General features: G+C 37.8%; 2 protein-coding genes across 3 annotated transcripts; one reads left to right on the forward strand and one right to left on the reverse strand.

Moving 5' to 3' along the window:
* Positions 1-1,122: 1,122 nt before the first annotated feature.
* Positions 1,123-6,650, reverse strand: TRAPPC6B (trafficking protein particle complex subunit 6B). 2 transcript variants are annotated; one of them, XM_026711446.2, is made up of 6 exons: positions 6,428-6,650; positions 4,977-5,044; positions 4,428-4,545; positions 3,207-3,290; positions 2,027-2,120; positions 1,123-1,381 (listed from the first exon to the last, which is right to left on the reverse strand). In XM_026711446.2, exons 1-6 carry the CDS (start codon positions 6,521-6,523, stop codon positions 1,350-1,352), a joined length of 492 nt encoding a protein of 163 aa, XP_026567231.1. In that variant the 5' UTR covers positions 6,524-6,650; the 3' UTR covers positions 1,123-1,349. The 2 variants fall into 2 exon arrangements, with proteins under 2 accessions (XP_026567231.1, XP_087778049.1); XM_087921923.1 differs by lacking the exon at positions 3,207-3,290.
* Positions 6,651-7,873: 1,223 nt separating this feature from the next.
* Positions 7,874-17,175, forward strand: PNN (pinin, desmosome associated protein). Its single transcript, XM_026711416.2, has 9 exons — positions 7,874-8,289; positions 8,729-8,800; positions 10,487-10,555; positions 11,686-11,758; positions 11,894-11,988; positions 13,172-13,247; positions 14,043-14,198; positions 14,276-14,414; positions 14,919-17,175. Exons 1-9 carry the CDS (start codon positions 8,177-8,179, stop codon positions 16,190-16,192), a joined length of 2,067 nt encoding a protein of 688 aa, XP_026567201.1. The 5' UTR covers positions 7,874-8,176; the 3' UTR covers positions 16,193-17,175.
* Positions 17,176-18,267: the final 1,092 nt, after the last annotated feature.

Below are 18,267 nucleotides of genomic sequence, written 5' to 3' on the forward strand. Positions count from 1 at the left end.
TTGGAAGAGGAAGTCCTACAGATCACTTAGACTTGTGCTGTAAGACTTTAAAGGTAATAACAGATTGGACTGCACCCAGAAGGAAACTGACAGCCAGTGAAGATCACACAATACATGTTATGCGAGTAAACCTAAGAGCTCCCATCACCACATGCACCATCACATTCTGGACCAGTTGTAACTTCCAAGTCTTCAAGGGCAGTCCCATGTAGAGCATACTGCAATAATCCAAACAGCTGGTAACCAAGGGTTGAGTAAGTATGCAAATTTCCTTCCAGTCCAGGAAAGGATGCTCCAGAATCATCTGTACATAGGATCTCCTAGTCATGCCTGCCACCTGTTCTTTGAGCATGAATCTGCAAATTGCACACCAACTACTGCAATAACCTTTTTCATAAGATTGGAAACAGATAAGAATGAACAATAAATAAGTCTTTGTTGCTAACATGCTAGATTCTGACTATTACGTCTGGCAAATCCTTAACTAGTCCACATCAATGACTACATCTTTCTGAGTGATGTATTTAGTTATGAGCAAAAGGTTACTTCTTGAATATAAGGTGTTCGATCATTCTACCTTCTTGTTATTGTATCCATGTACTATCAATTTCAGTTTGATGAGCAGGGTTTCTAAATACAACTCGGGTATACTCATTGGCAGCTTTGATATTACCCTGCTGCTGCTTCACTGTTTTTAATTCCAATATGTGAAAACCATTAATCTGAAGTTCTTATTTGAAGTCTCAACCTTACAAAGAAAATCCAATAAATCAAAATGTAAACTCTAGCAATGCATGAGACTTATCTGTATTACTTCAATAATTAGCAGACAACACCTTATATACACCCATTAAATATGATTTGGAACAATAACTACCTAGTTCAAGCTTAATTGTTAGATTAACATTGTTTATGTAATTTTGAAACTTTCAGCTAGATAAGCAAATGCAGCATTTTAAAAACTATGCAAGATCACTTGAAGCAATTTTATTGTGTATGGAATATATCTAAACTCTTTCTGGAACTGAAAAGCAGGAGTACCATTCTCAGCTCTATGGCCCTTACCCATTTCAATACAGCAAAATTGAAATTGTATAGGATTTGGCTATATTTGGCTTAGCATTTATTTAGGATATTTTATTCATCCTTACAAACATGAAACATTCATATTCATGGCCACAAATTGTAGATAATTAAAAATCTACCAGAAAATTATGAAAAATTACACTTAATCACTTCTGGAAAAAATCTATTTGACAAATAATACAATAAAAAATAGCTTCATGTGCTTTATAAATAAAATACAGTTCATTTTGCCATTTTACAGAGCAACAGAATGAATTTTATATTTACATCTTCTGTATCATCACCTGAAATTTACCTGCAAACAAAAAAAAACAAGTTAAGGAATAATTGTTTTATCAGAAACAACCTTATGTACTTCTATAAATTCTATTAATATTCAGGTTCATTCCAATTTATATTTTACAGTGCAGTCTGTTCACTGCCTTGATGAGTAGAACTTATCTGGAGTTAAGTATGAGACTACAATCTGTTTCCTTCTCAACTGATTACTTTCACATTCTAAAAATCTCATTATTTCCTATCTAAATTTGCATAATTCAGCATTCTCTATTTTCATACAGTTGTCAAACAGAGAAACTAACATAATTGTGGAATCTAGTAGAGAACTAGTAGGTAGCTCTGATTCCTGGTGCTACGAATATACTATATGCAGCTTTGTACCACATGTAGAGAAAAACTATCTCCAGACATTTGGAAAAGATTTGTGAATTGAAACAGGTATCTTGTTCAACTTGACAATTTTAGCTGAACATTACTGCCAATAACTACTGTTACATTATGCATCTTAGGCATCTCATTAATTTTACACTAAGGTACAGTATACTTTTCGGTTCTAGTATCTGAATTTTCAAAGCAATTGTTTTGTAATTTCACTTCTTTTCTCTTACAATTACACAGGAGAGCAGATTTATCTCATTTTGCTAATACAGCACATACTTACATGCAGGCATTGTTGAAACTTCAGCTGTCACAATACTCTTTATTCCCAAATTTGATAAAGCGCCTCTAATTAGTCCACATGTAAATGCCAAATACTGTAAGATATATCAAGGCAGAATATTCATGGTAAAACTCTAATCTCAAAATACAGTTAAAACTTATACTTATTTTTGTAGCCTGGAAAGAAAGAAGCATCAAATTTCAAACAATTAATGATTCAATAAGGTAAAAATTGGACAGAGGCACTTTTAATTATATTTGCTTCTGTTTCAGACTTCATTTAAAAATATTTATCATTATTCCCAGAAGGATAATAAAGTACAGCATAATAGGGCTATAATAGTAAAGGGATGGAGGGAATGTATTGAGAATGGAAAGGTTTGGGTCTTGATCCATTTCTGAAACATAATTTTTTATCTTTCTGCCCAAGTTCCAATGGAAGTTATACCATATTATTGCACACCTTAAAGGTTATCAGAATAAGAAAAACAATAGCCAGGGTATGTAGGAGATTGGAATCAGCATACCCATTTTGAAAGGCAAGGGCCATTTGGCTCTTTTTCCAACAACAAAATAAGATCTTTTAACTGTTACATTTTTTATACATGTTTCCCATCCAATATTTATCTTCCAAATTTCAGACAACAGTCTCACAAATTAAAAATAACAGTATAGTGGTTATATTGTTCAAAGGTAAAAATAACATTTTAACCCACGTAGAATTATTGGACTGCATATGCTAGCACAATATCCTATGCCCTTCCCAAAATTGTCCCTATGCCTCGCTTTTAGATTTTGCAATAATCAATAGCAAGACTGGAGATATTTCTACTCACATTCCACTAAATCAAAACAGAACTCTCCCTCAATTGGATGTGAAGAAGAAAAGATTGGTAGGCACTACACAGTTCCTCATTTTACCAGGCTTTAGCTCCTCATATATTCAGACAAATCAACACAGTATGCATATAAGGCCTAAAACACAGGTTGTATATGATGTATATTATGCTTAATATAGATAATATGTTATCTGTGCACATAAGAGAAAGAGAAGAAGCAGGAAACCACATTTTCATCTTCTTCCCGACATATGTATGGAGACACAGAGCCAGGCGGCTTAATAACAATCCATTAAGAACTGACATTTTAAAGCTACTTTGACTATAATACAATACCCATACCTTAGGGGCATGTTCCAAATATTGCTTTCCTGCAGACATTTGAGTCAATAGACGAAATTTGTTATCCTGAAGTACATAGATACCCTGCAGAAATGAACATTTTCCACTTTAAATTTTTTAATATATTTATATCCTGCTATTCATATATTGTTACATTCAAACATTTCTTAGAAAGCTCTGATCCACGTATCAATATAATTAGTTAAGATTGCCGGTATGTAGCCAAATTAAGAGTTTGTACATTTTTCATTAGGGATGCATTTGCAATTTTGCTACTATAACAATAGTCCTTTTATCCTCAATCAACTTAGAAGTTTTCAACCTTTAAAAATTAATCCGTCAGTGCCTACTTTTCAGAGCTTTTAAGTTCAACTGGGCTCATGTTCCCCAAAATATAAGAGAATCAAGTCAGTGTTTAAAGAGACTTTTTAAAAAAACTTTTAAAAGGTTTCAGATTAGTAGAAAATAAACAAAGGTTAGAGAAGTAGGGATTTTTAAAAAGGTAACAAAGGGGTAGAAAGGTGACTAGTAATCAAACATGACCTAAGAAATTTGATAGGAAATAAAAGATGCATTTGAAAAGCAGAATATAAACATTGTACTAGTGTACAGAGGAAAACTGAGATCTAGATATGCCAAATGAAGTAGTAATTTGCATTTATGATTTTATTATGACTAGAAAGACAAAAAGAAACTCTCTTATTACTTAAAATCTTCAAATCAATGTTTCATGAGAAGGGGATTGTTAGCTGACTCAAACATTTAGTGGTATGTTAGCAAGTGATTTACTATGCATCTATATGTATTTAGCAGAATTGGGATACATCCTAGATTCACAGAAATGTAGACATTTCTTTTGAGTGTAGAAGAAATGTCGACAGAAGTCAGTGGATTATGCTGTATAATGTATCATTAACTTATAATGATTAAACTGGCCATATTAGCAGATTAATTTTTATATTCAACAATTATCACTATAAATTTTTATTATTGTTTTTAAGATTACAATGAAAGTGTAGGAAAATATTATCCAAGACTATAAATACTGCTGACACTCATCAAGGAGAAAAATAACTGCACTGATGTAAAAATAAACATGACTCCTATAACATCCATTTACCTATGCGCTGAATTGAAATGTCTGAAAAGGAACAGAATAGCGCAGCAATTGAATATAGTTTGACTCCTTGTTCTACAAATCATTATTCGTTCTTACAATACCTGATGATTAGTCCTAAGATTATCAATTTGTTTTTTGAATACAGTAGTCCAAAAATCTTTGCAAATAAACTTCATTATATCTAATTCATCTTTGAATCGGGCAGTATCTTTTGTGAACCTAAAGGAAAGGGACACAAATAGCAACACCACTTAATCATCTTCATATAGGGTAATACAAACAATAATTCCCTTGACATTAATTATAAAATATAACAACTTATGTATTTTATAATGATAAAAACACCAATCCAAATCACTTTCTTCCTAACTGGCAATATAAGATCTAGCTTTAGTATTTTACTCTGGTCCTTTAAGAAGGCCATGGTCAATGGCCATACTTAATTTTAGAAGCTCACAGGACTATAAACTGGATAATGTCAACAAGAACCTCAAAAGTTTATTCTTAGTGCAATATGCCTATTTTAGGCATTGCGGACTATAAAAATGGGATTGGGGAAATAGCATTTGACCCTGGCACCACAGATTACACAACTCCATGGTAAAAAAATAAAAGTAGTAGTCAAAAGAGAAAATAAACACTACACTCACCTTTCTATTAATCCTTGTCCTACTCTAAATCCCATGTTTTCCAATTTTGTAATACAACGTCCATTTTCCTATAATTACAAAAAGAGAACCTTGCAGTCATAAATAATCTATTTTAAAATGGTTTTAAACGCTTCTACTTATTCTCTCAACTATTTTAAAGTAGAATCAAAATGAAAGCAATTGTGACATTTGTCATGTAAGAGCAATACATCTGAAATAAACATTGCACCTGTTATCCTTTTACAGTATTGTGCTAATAAGAGACAACTGTTAGTGTTTGTAGCAAAAACACAATCATGGGGGATCAGAAAGGCTGGTACTGTCAAAATTGCAAGAGCAGGCGGGTGTACCCAAAGCCACTTCACTGGATATCAAGATAAATTCCACTAGCAAAAGAAACAAGACTGTGTCAGCTTTCATAAAAAGTCAAGTCTGTTGGGATTTGCCTCTTCTGTAGTCATCCAACAGGACTGGCAGGAATAGGGATTTACAACTCCTCCAAATGTTAAGTTTTTGTCATTCATTCAAGTGACAGAATCTACTCTATCCCCACCCAAATGAGCAGGCATTATGCATTATAAGAAGGGAACTTCAGAAATAAGTACACGTAGTCCTCAGCTTGTAACAATTCATTTAGTGACCTCTTGAAATTACAACAGCACTGAAAAAAGGAATATATGACTGGTTCTCACACTTGTGACGATTGCAGCATCCCTATGGTCACGTGATCAAAATGGAGACACTTGGCAACTGACTCCTAGTTATGACAGCTGCAATGTACTGAGGGATCATGTGATCAACTTTTGTGACCTTCTGACAAGTAACTTAACCACTGGTGTTAAGTTACTAACTGCAGTAGTTCACTTAACAAGGGTGGTAAGAAAGGGTGTACAATGGAGCAAAGCTCACTTAACTGTCTTGCTTAGCAACAGAAATTTTGGGCTCACTTGCAGTCACAAGTCAAGGACTTATCTGTAAAAGTAAATCCATACATTTACCAATAGAAAAATAAGGTTGGACATTATTTTTTTAAAAATGAACCAGACCATTTCTTTGGGTAGAATAAGACTATGATAACAAACCATGTTCTGTTCCCTTCAAATCATCCCTCCCACTAGTATTCCGGGTTACCCAGAACCTCCACAGCCGACGACGGGAAGGGAAACGTATGAATCCAGCGGTGCCCACCCTCCTGCTCGGATTTCTCCCGAAAAACCGCCGAGTTCGCCGTCCAAGTTATCTGTTCAGCCCCTGAAACCTGACAGAAACTGCGGGCAGGGCCCCCCGCCGCACGATCCCCAAAGAGGTGCCCCGGTTGCTCAGCCTAAAGAGCTGTTTGGAAGTTGGAAGAAGCCCTGGGCTCTTCAGGAGGAGGAGCAGCTGGTCTCAAACCGGAATCCCGAAGGGCTCCCTTCTTTTTTCCTACCCGCGAGAAGAAACTTCACACTCACCCCATCGCCTTGCTCGGCGGCGCGGTAAAGCCCGGACACCATTTCGTTGTGCAACAAGAGGAAGAGAGCTTCGTCCGCCATCTCCGACTTATTCATGCCGAGCTCTTCTCCCGCCTAGAGAAGAGACGACCCAGCCCCAGCCCACCCCGATGCAAACCGAGCCCCCGGCCGCTCCGTTGAGAGCCGAGGCAGCGTAACAAGGCAACCGGCGTCAGAGCGTTGGGGCGGAGTTTCCGGAAGCTCAGGCCTCGGTTTAGTGAGCGCACCCGGCGGATACTGAGAGTAGGGCGCTCTTCTAACAAACGCGGTAGTAGGCAAGGTGGGGGATATTAAAATATTTTCGGAACAGGTGCTGGGTTCGTTCGTTTCGGAATAATGGGTGATTTTCTTGCGGGGGGGGGGAGGAAAGTAACAGGAATATGTTTATTATGGAGTGGTGGGTCAGTGCTTAGTTATGGTTAGCAGCTCAAGGTTGACTCAAGCTTTCCGTCCTTCCGAGGTGGGTAAAAAAGAGGACCCCTATTTCGGCAGATTCTCAGTCATCCAAGCCATGGTCGTTCCAAAGGTGTTTTTTTTCAAGCGGCAATTGGACTTTCTGGAGTTTCAACCAAATCCAGTTGCCTCTTGAAAAAAGCACCTTTTGGGAGGGCCCAGATTGCTTGGGGGCAATAGGTTTAGAGAGGGCTGTAAAGCACCGTGAAGGGGTGTGCATAAGCGCACCAACGTGCCTACCGTCCCTGTCCTATTGTTCCTTTTTTCTTATATGTATCCATGTATTCATAACTATGTTTTTACTTACACCTATTATCTTGTAAGCAATTGACAAATTAAAAATAAATAAATAAATAAGCGGTATATAAGTCTAAGGGCTATTGCTACCAGGAGTTCTAGTTCCTCTTCGGGCACAAAGGCAGCTGCATGATCTTGGGCCAGTCAATCTCAGCTATGGGGGGGGAAGGGCCACGGGAAAACCCCTTCCAAAATCTTTCCAAGAAAATCAAAGGAAGCTCGTCGCCTGGAATCGAGACTTGACTTGAAAGCAGCCAAAACCAAAGTATTTTAGATCTCTGTGCTGCCAGAATCAAAACGGCAACTCGCATAGAAAATAAAATTAAATGTAGCACACACATAAATATAATACTGTAAAGCATAAACAACATGAAGTCATTGACATTTAATTAATGCATTTATGTCTAATACATTCATGAAAACGCTCGTTTAAATTGCGATGATGTGCTTTGAAATTCAAATCACGGACGTGGGAATCGCCGCCCCCTCAAGCCTTACCGAAAGCCAGAGAAGCGCGCGAATTTTAGTAGGGAACATCCTAGCGTGGAAAAGGAAGCATTAACCCTTCCGCCAATCATCGATTGGTTGTGCTGAGAGGGGATTATCACCTGATTGGTTGTAAAGATGTCATTCTACTCGGGCATTTTAGCTATTGGCAGGATTACAGAAGCAGAGCGGTTGCGAGAAACGTTGCGTCCTTAATGTCAGTTCTTCATTGGTGAAGAACTTGCTCGTCCATTGGAAGCAATGCCATGCCACTCATACTCATAGGTTGGCCATTCGCTAGAGGTTACGAATAGCTCTTGGGTAAAAAAGGTATCACTCCAAACGTCGAGTTCTCATTGGTGAGTTTCACGGAGCCACGTTACGACGTGAAGCTGGGCTATCTCCTTGCCCCCTTAACCTCATCGTGCTTTCCGTCGGGTTCCGGCTGATTAGGCCGCAGTTGTGGTGGCAGGCATGGCGGTAGCTGTGCGGGCTCTACAGGAGCAGTTGGAGAAGGCCAAGGAAAGCCTCAAGCACGTCGATGAGAATATCCGGAAACTGACGGGGCGGGATCCCAACGATGTGCGGTAAGACCCTAGCGGAGAAAGAAGGGTCGGGGCTTGGAGGAGGCTTTCGTACTTGAAGGGCTACTTTTGCGGTTGGCTTCTCACCGCGAGGCCTTCTTAGCGCCTTCCCTTCGAAAACCAATCCGGGGTATCGGTAGCCTCGCATTTGCTCCCGTTACGGAGCTAAGCAGGCCCACGGTGAGCATCCTCGCCGATCTTTTTCCTTTTTCCCGCGCCCGGATGGGAATGCCCAGAGGGCTATTAAAAGAGGAGCGGAGGCCACGCGGAAGGACGGGGGGAAATTTTGCCTGAAGAAGGCTGCCTGGGGGTGCGTCAGCTGAGGGTGCCGGCATGAGCTGGGAAACGTTGCAAACACGAGGCCCCTAGCGTTGCTCCCGACAGGCGGGTGCTTTCTTCTGCCTCCCGGCGATTAGCGTTTCATTGTGTGTCTCCTTTCCAGGCCGGCTCAAGGGAGACTGTTGGCCATCGCAGGCCCTGGTGGAGGTAGGGGGCGCGGAAGCCTATTACTGAGGTGAGTTGGAGGAGGACCTGCGAGAGGAACGAACTGTTTTAATATCGCTGCAACTCTTTTGCAGTGTGGAAACTCAGCTTCCGTTTTAACTAGTTGATGCCAAACACCGGTGTCTGTTTAAGGCTAGTCAAACTTCAGTCTGACTTAGCACTTTTAAACAAGCACCAACTATGTGTTTATGATAGTGGTAACTGGGTGGCAAGCAGCCCCACTTTAAAGTCACCACTGTTTTACTGTTTGGGATGCTCATCCTTTGTTCACCTTCTCTCTAAAAAGGCTTCTTTCTTTATTCATGAATTGATATGGATAGATTGAATGGTAAATATGCTGGATATAAGAATATATGATAAAGGTAGGTGGGTAGGTAGGTAGAAAGAAAGAAAGAAAGAAAGAAAGAAAGAAAGAAAGAAAGAAAGAATTCTTTATTGGCCAAGTGATTGGATACACAAGGAATTTGTCTTGGTGCAAATGCTCTCAGTATACATAAAAGAAAAGATACATTTGTCAAGAGTCAAGAATCCTAAGACTTAATAATAGTCATAGGGTACAATAAGCAATCAAATCATACTAGGAAACAGTCAATATAGATCATAATGATACAAGCGACAAAGTGACGGTCATACAGTCACAAGTGAGAGGAGATGGATGATAAGGAGTGATGAGAAGATTTATAATAACAGTAATGCAGATTTTGTACATAGTTGGACAGTGTTGAGGGAATTAATTGTTTAGCAGAGTGATGGTGTTTGGGAGAAAAGCTTTCCTTGTGTCTAGTAGTTCTGGTGTGCAGTGCTCTATAGCATCATTTTGAGGGTAAGAGTTGAAACAGTTTATGTCCAGGATGTGAGGGGTCCGTAAATATTTTCACAGCCCTCTTTTTGACTAGTGTAGTATACAGTTAAAAGTAAAGAAACTGATATAAAGTAATTTATGAGAATACAAAGAAGAAAATTTGGTAATAGATAATGATGTGATGTTAGAAAGCTGTATTTGTGATTGTGGGTATGATGGATTTAAAATGTAAAACATCTGGAACCACACTTTCCTCTCAAAGATGTATTCAAATAATAATAAAATAATAAAAATAATAAAATAAAAACAATAAAAGGCTTATTTATTGTAGGTGGGGGGGAAAGCAATAATTGACTGCACATTGGATAAGCATACTGGAATTATACAAGGCTGTTTGCAGAAAATCCAGCACAGAAGTGACTTGAGCTGATCTGTAGGTTTCTATTATAGTTCTGGAGTAGACAAGCAAACAAAAAGGGTGATCATTGTTTGTAAGCTGCCTAGAGTTGCTGTGAGCAAATAGTAGCTATATAAATTTTCTTTAAAAATCAGAGAAATGCAAATGTATTGTGTTGCTGTAGTCTACTGCCATGATGCCACAATAGGAATAGTGTCAGGAGCTTTAGAACCCTGATGCTTTAGTAAATGTGTGTCTGTGTGTGTGGTTACTACTCTATAATTATAAAACCTTTATTCATTTTACATAGAAAAATGTTTCTTGGATTGTCTTGCTTAACAATACTAATAGCTTCACTTATTGCATTTCAGTTTTACTTTTCATGAAGAAATTAACAGTTGGCTATTTTTAAATACAGTATACCACTTCATAGAGCATTATATGTTTCTGAATGTATGCATTTGTTTAGATAAACCTAATTTGTTGTTTTATGTTAGGCGTGGATTCTCGGATAGCGGAGGAGGACCCCCAGCCAAACAGAGGGATCTAGAAGGGTCGACGAATAGGTAAGCAGAGAATACTTACACCTAGATTAAAGAAGCTAATTATTTTTATATCTTACCATATTCAGTGTATCTGCTATATTTTGGATAATTTACTGCCAAGATGCATAGACTCTGTAATGTAGAATATGTCTCAGTGATTAGTTTTAATACAGTGTTTAGCTTGTTTTGGCAGGTTTGCACATCACATTAAGCTAGCCAGGTATCAGTATTAAATTTATATCCTGCCCAACTCCTAGCAATTCTATATATTTTCAAACCTTTCAGATGAGAACAAAGAAAAGGGGGCTTTGTCACACATTTAGAGATCTTTGAAACACTAGGAAGAGTGGGGGCTGTTTGAATCTTGAAGGACACCTCATTCCAGAGGGCAGGCACTGCTGTAGAGCAGGTGTGCTACCTGAGTCCCAGCATATAGCATTGTTTAATAGAAGGAAGGTGGAGCACCCCATTTGCCAGATCAGTTCAGCTGAGCAGATATTATGGGAAACAGGTGATTCCTCAAGTATTACACAAGCCTTACACCAGGTATGGCTTTATAGGTAATGACCATTTTGAATCACACCTGCAAATAAACATAACCAGTGCAGCTCATGAAGCAGTGTTATTATTTGGTTGTATCAGGTCTTTCTTGATATTAGAGGTAATCCTTGACTTACAACCACTATATAATCAATTTTTCAATCATTTTATGGTGATTATTAAGCAAATCACAATGGTTAAAGAAACCCATTCTCCCTCATGGACATTTTTTGCTAGAAAACAAAACTGCAAATATTGCAACCAATGGTAAATCTGAGCCAGTTGCCAGGTGACAAATTCACAAATATGATCAGAAGGTGTGTGGAGTTTGCAACATTTTGTGATGCTGAAAGTGCTTTATGGGCTGTAAAGTACCAATCTAATTCCAGGCAGTTCTTTAAATGAATATTTGTGAGATGAGGACTATCTGTAGAGCAGTATTTGTCATTACTATCTATCAATGCAAATACTTGTTTTAAAAATATTCCTGCTACAATGCAATTGTAATAACAGAAACTATCAGCTAATGCCAACTTCTGAAATTCTGCATGTACACAAGTTTGATTATCTCAATTATATTGCTTACTTCTGCCACTTTGTATTACATTTAGGTTGGCTGGTGAACGTCGGACAAGGAGAGAATCACGCCATGAAAGCGACGCAGAGGATGACGATGTTAAAAAAGTAAAGTATATTTGAAATATTATTAGGAGCTTAAAAACAGAGAAATATAAAATGCAAAAGTTGCTTTCGACAAAATGGGCAGCATAAGTGTAATAAATGAATAGATTTCAATTAACCCGTGATCTTTTTCTGCAGCCAGCGTTGCAGTCCTCTGTTGTTGCTACCTCCAAAGAGCGAACACGCCGAGACCTTATTCAAGATCAAAATATGGATGAAAAAGGGAAACAAAGGTATTGCATGCTCTTTCATGTGATTTTAAATTTTCCCAATTCCAGCAGCAAGAAACAAAAGCAGTTCTGTCACTATGAAGAAAGGTAGTATAAGTTGGTAAGAAATGTATTGTGTGCTGTGAATTATTCTAAGCAATTCAGCTGAAGCTGTTGTTTACTAGATCATCTATAACAGTGTTTCCAACAAGCAGAGCCACAGAATATCTACTCATACATAAGCCAAAATAAGGTTTGGTACCCACCAACCCTCCAAATATCAAAGATATTTGATACAAGGAATAGACATTTTTGCTATTTGTTTCATTTCAGTTTGATATTTTACAAAATGCCTATAGAACAATGATCCAGTCCAGTTTCTAAGTGAAAAATGCTGGCAGTACTTAGTTAAAATGTACAGGTAGTCCTCAAATTATAACCATAACTGAGCCCAAAATTTATATTGCTAAATGAGAAATTTGTTCAGTGAATTTTGTCCCCATTTTATAACTTTTCTCACTCCCATTTGTTAAGTCAATCACTGCAGTTCTTAAATTAGTAATATGGTTGTAAAGTGAATCTGGTTTCCCCATTGTCTTTGCTTGTCAGAAGGTTGCAAAAGGGGATTGCATGATTCTAGGACTCTCCAATCGTCATAAATGTGAGTCAGTTGTCAAGTAGCTGAATCTAAATCATATGGCCATGGAGGTGCTACAACTGTCATAAGTGTGAAAAATTGTGATAAGTCACTTTTTTTAATGCCATTGTAACTTTGCACAGTCACTAAACAAACTGTTGAGAAGTCTGGACTAACCATAAACATATACTGTGGAATATAGCATCCAACGTCAGAAGGATAGAAGACTGATTCAACCTCGAGTGCCATCAGGATTGTACTCCAGGCTGTGGGCTGAGTTTTCCTGCAATACTGTGCTTAACCACTGCTACCAGAATATCTATTTTCTAGTTACCCAGTTATCATTTGATACTGTATAAACTAAATCTAATGGTTGCTGATTTTTTTAAAAATATTTTATTTGGTTAATTATTAATAATCCATTTATAACTACCAACTCAGCGACAGAGCCCTGGTATTTTACAATAAGTTTATCTGCTAGTGACCTTGGAAATTTTTGAAAAAAATTATACATAATAAAATACCAATATTTGTAATATAATTATATATTTTCTTTCTGTATTCTGCCAGGAATCGGCGTATATTTGGCCTGTTGATGGGTACTCTTCAGAAGTTTAAACAAGAGTCAACAGTTGCTACTGAGAGGGTATTAATTTCACATTAGTAAATTGTGCAGGAAAAATCATACTTCTGTATAATGGAAAATACGCTCTGGTGGCCATGTGTGTTTTGTTTTGAAACAACTTTTAGGAGGACATTTTAATTATCAGAATGTTTTTGGTATGTTTTCTTATATTTACAAATGAGGATTTGAGATCATCAAAATCTAACTTTAGCAGTAGGAAAATCAGTAGGGCATTTGCTATGATATAACAGATCTAAACTGTTTTATTTCAGTGAAGGAGGAGATGAAACTCCTACTAGTCATTAGAAGTGACAGATAACCAGTCGTGTAGATTGTAGCCAGTAGTGTCATTCCACCAAAAGAACAAGCTTTCAGTAACAGAATTTACCTCCATCTGGTTACTGAGCATATTTGATCTCAGTTTCTTAATGCCATGGTTCACCTTGTTCAGGGAAATTTATCTATATAATTTCTTATGTGTTCACTCTGAGGGCTGGCAAAGGAAAGACAGAGCAGGAAAATAAATTTTGTAAACTCCCATCAGTATAATATCATTAGAAAAAAACCTCTGAAATACATTTGATTGTAGGTTATATTTTATGCAACTCTATACTACTTTTGATTATGGTATTCTTACAGATCATTGGGGACAATTTTAGTTTCAGTACTAATCTTAGACCAGATCCCCATCTACAGTATGTTGGGAAAGATTAGTTTTATTTGACTTAAAACAACTGAATCGATTCAGTTTGTGCATTATGATTATTTAAATGAAGAATGCTGCTATTGAATTAACTTTAAGCCATTCTAACTTAGCAAAAAAGAAGACAAGAAATTGAGCAGAAACTTGAAGTGCAGGCAGAAGAAGAAAGAAAGCAGGTTGAAAACGAAAGACGAGAACTCTTTGAGGAAAGACGTGCTAAACAAACAGAACTACGACTATTGGAACAAAAAGTTGAACTTGCTCAGTTGGTGAGTGGAAATTTAGTAGCTATTGCATATTTGCCTTCTGGATGGCACCAGGAACATAAAAATATTTTTTTTTTCAGCAAGAAGAATGGAATGAACATAATGCCAAAATAATTAAATATATAAGAACAAAGACAAAACCTCATCTGTTCTATATACCTGGCAGAATGTGCCCTGCTACCCAGAAGATGTTTGATGATTCCCAAAAAAAGTTAAATGGTATGTTGTTAGCTTTTTGTTTTTGTATTGCTATAGTAAAAAGCAATTATTTTGATAAGATTGTGCAAGTTACACCAAAACAAATAATCATTTCTTCCATATTGGGAAATTATAAGCAGCTATAAACATGTGTGTTTAGTTTGTGATGTAAGTTCTCTGGTTTCTCATGGAACCATGAGAACTCCTGGTCCATTCACTATGTTAGACTAAATGAAATAATTGTAGATTGTTAGCTGCATCTACTCACATATAGAAGTCTTCTCTCATAGATAGGCAATGTCTTATAAACTTGGCTTTCGTGTATATAGAATTTTAGCTTAAAACATGTTCTTCTATATGCAGGTAGATGTAGTAAAATAACAAATGTGCTGGTCATATAATGAATTAGAGGTGGAGTTCATGACTTTCCTATATGGATTATAATTTTTCTGATACTGTTACATAAAGGGAGTTATTCAAACTATGAATCTAATTGCTGTTTATTATACATTCCTTATTGTAAAGGACTGTTTGAAAATAGACGTACTGAATTTGCTGAGCAAATTAATAAAATGGAAGCCAGGCCCAGACGACAGTCTGTGAAGGAAAAAGAACACCAGGAGGCACAGAAAGAAGAAAAGAAGGAAGACCAGAACAAGGAGCAGGAAGAGGGTAAGGTGGTACAGCAGGTGGAGGAGATGGAGACAGGTAATAAGAGCAATGATATAGAAATGGAAGAGGTAAGGGAAGAAAAGGAGGTAGGTGCTAGTCATAGTGATGGGGAGATAGAACAGGAAGAGGAAGAGCAAAAAGAGGAAATGGAAATTAAAGTAGAAGAGGAAGCTGAAGTTAAAGAGAATGACAGACAGGCAGATAACCAGATTGAGGAAGTTGAGCTAGTGAAAGGAGAAAGTGAAGGTATTCAGCCAATAGATGGTGAGCAGGATATAATGGAAATTAATGAGACAGATTGTACAGAGCCATTAGAAAATGAAATTAGCACAGAGGTTGAACCAGAAATGGAATGTAATGCACAGCCAGAACAGGAAGGGCCTACGGTTGCTCTGGAAAAAGAGGAACCCAGCAAGCCAGAAGCTGATGCTGAGCCAGAGGAGTCAGAAGAGAAGGAGCCTGAATCCATTCTGATATCAGAGGCTGAGGTCCAGCCTCAGTCAGAGTCTGTGATTTGGCCACAGCCTTTGCCACTTTTGGAATCCACTCAAGACCAAATGCCACAATTAGACAAAGAATCTCTAGTGTCTGATAAGCTGCCTGAAATGCAGGCAGATCAAGTCCAGGCAGTAAGTGTAGAAGTTAAAAACAAAGTTAGGAGCAGAAGCAGAGGTAGAGCAAGAAACAAAACCAGTAAGAGTCGAAGTCGGAGTACTAGTAGTAGCACTAGTAGTACTAGTTCTACAAGTAGTAGCAGTGGGAGCAGTTCTAGCAGTGGTACAAGCAGCAGTCGGAGCAGTTCCAGCAGCAGCAGTAGCAGTGGTACTAGTAGTCGAGAAAGTACTAGTAGTTCAAGTAGCAGTGAGAGTAGAAGTCGAAGCAGGGGGCGAGGACATAATAGAGATAGAAAGCATAGAAGGAGTTTGGAACGGAAGCGAAGGGACAATTCAGGAGTAGATAGAAGTCACAAGTCTTCAAAAGGTAGCAGAAGAGATGCAAAAGGATCAAAGGATAAAAGTTCAAGGTCGGACAGAAAAAGGTCTATATCAGAAAGTAGTTGGTCAGGCAAAAGGACTTCACGGAATGAAAGAGACCGTAAATCAGACAGGAAAGACAAAAGGCGTTAACAGAAGAGACCAGGCTGCTACCCTAATTTTTGCAGCAGAAGATTACTTGAGTGAAAAGAGTCCATATAAGGAAGAAAAGGCTGCTTTAATTGCATGCTGTGTAAAATCTTTTGAAGACTCTTTACCAGGCAATTGTGCTTTTTACATGATTTTGTAAAAGGTTACTTATCAAATTATGTGAAGATGCAGATGTGTAAAATAAAATATTGAAACCCCTCCCATTTTTTAAGTATCCTCTACTTCAAAGTTTCTTGTATATTTTAAAAGGTACATAGTTAAATTTGTGTGATTAATTGTATCATAAGTCTCTTTTTGTAGAAATAAATGTCTTTTACAGAGGTTTGTGAGAGCCTGTTGCTGCTTCATCTTGCATAGAAAACTTCCTCCTTTTATTGGCAAACTCCATGCAGAGTGTTTAATATTCTGCACATTAGCCTTTCCTATTTAATTGTAAAGAAAGTGAACTCCCAAATCCCATGAAGAAGCAAGTGTCTGCTTTCATTTAAATTTGACTCAAGCTTTCACTATTGTTTCTTAAGATAACCTGCCCATGTATGAAAGCAAAATAAGTACATCAGGCTAATTATATATTTTTTGAACACACAACATTCTGTTTTGTGAACCTTGCCTTTCTCTAGCATAATGATACTTAGTGTAGGTTTTTTTTTTAAACTTGCCTTTCTGTGTTTTGCTGTATGATAGAAGAATGCCATGTGTATCTTGTAAAGCTAGATAATTATTGGCCATCCACATCCTTTCAAAGAGCAGTATAAATGGATTGCATAGTTTGTTTGGAGCTAGTGTTGTGCTTAAAAATGCCTGTTGAGTGAGGAAACTGAACTTGGACTTCTTTTGTAATAAAGCAAGTAGATAGCAGTATAGTTGGTATGGAATGGTATTGTTCTGTTTTTAAGCTTTTTATACAATTAGTGTCTTTGTTAGCCTGTTCTGTAATAGTTCAAATAAAGTTAGCTTTATCTACATTGCTTGTATTTTCTACTATTTAATAAAACGTTCTTTATCAGTTATCCATCAATATAAAAATTCTGGTAATGTGAAAATATTAAAACCTTTAAAATCCATTAAAAAGAGCAAGAAACATACATCGTTTTTATATTTTAACTATACCATCAGGGAAGAGTTATTTATGCCAGCATTGGGTTTATGTGGCAGGAAGGTTTTTGGTAAAAGCTGGGAGAAAAAGAAGCCTCAGGACCTATAATACCCCATTAATTACCATATTTTTTGCTCCAGAACATAAGAAACATCTAGCTTTTGGGGAGGAAAACAAGGCAAAAAAACCTGCCTCCCAGCTCCAGAATGTGGCTCGGCAGGGCTCCACTCTGTTGCACCCACCACCAGTCAGCTGAGCACAGCTGGATCCCATGGCCCCACCAATCAGCGGGCTGGCCGACCAGAAACAGCGCTATTGCTGCCTCTTCTGTGTCTGCTGCCTCCACCGAAGAACACAGGAGCCTTCGCCAGCGTTCCCTGGCTATCGTCGTCATCGCCGCCTATTGGCTGTTGAATCACCCTCCCAGGATACCACCAATCAATTGTTCCATGCAGCGGGGATTGTTGCAACAGGCAGCAATCACCACCACCTCCAGTGCACTCACAACCAGCAGACCCCTTATCAATGAAAGTGCAGCCCACCTCTGGATGACACCTATCTGGGGGAATAGACAACACTTTAAAAGATAGGCTCAAAATCCAGAAGGATTTAGATAGACTGGCTCCTATTCAACAAAACAATTCAGGGATAAGAAAAGTAAGGTTTTACACACAGGAAAGAAAAACTAAAGCCTCAGTTATAGAATGGGTGTTAAATATGAGCTAATAGTGTGCTAAGCCTCCCATATAAACTATCCTTTACTGTTTGATCGCTTGCTTTCTGACGTCACTTGTTTCTGTACTCTAAGAAGACTTGGTCCCCCCTCCCAATAAATGCATTTTGATTTGCCTGAAGTATTTTCAGGTGGACAAAAAGCACCTTTGCAAAGGTAAGTATGTCTCTCAAATTCAGGGATCAAGTTCTCAAAACCAAACTTGTGGTTTGAAGGCAACAATTCTTT

This window comes from Pseudonaja textilis, chromosome 1 (genome assembly GCF_049901715.1).
Source record: "Pseudonaja textilis isolate UNSWEBS1 chromosome 1, rPseTex1.2, whole genome shotgun sequence".
In the NCBI taxonomy this organism is placed as follows: domain Eukaryota; kingdom Metazoa; phylum Chordata; class Lepidosauria; order Squamata; family Elapidae; genus Pseudonaja; species Pseudonaja textilis.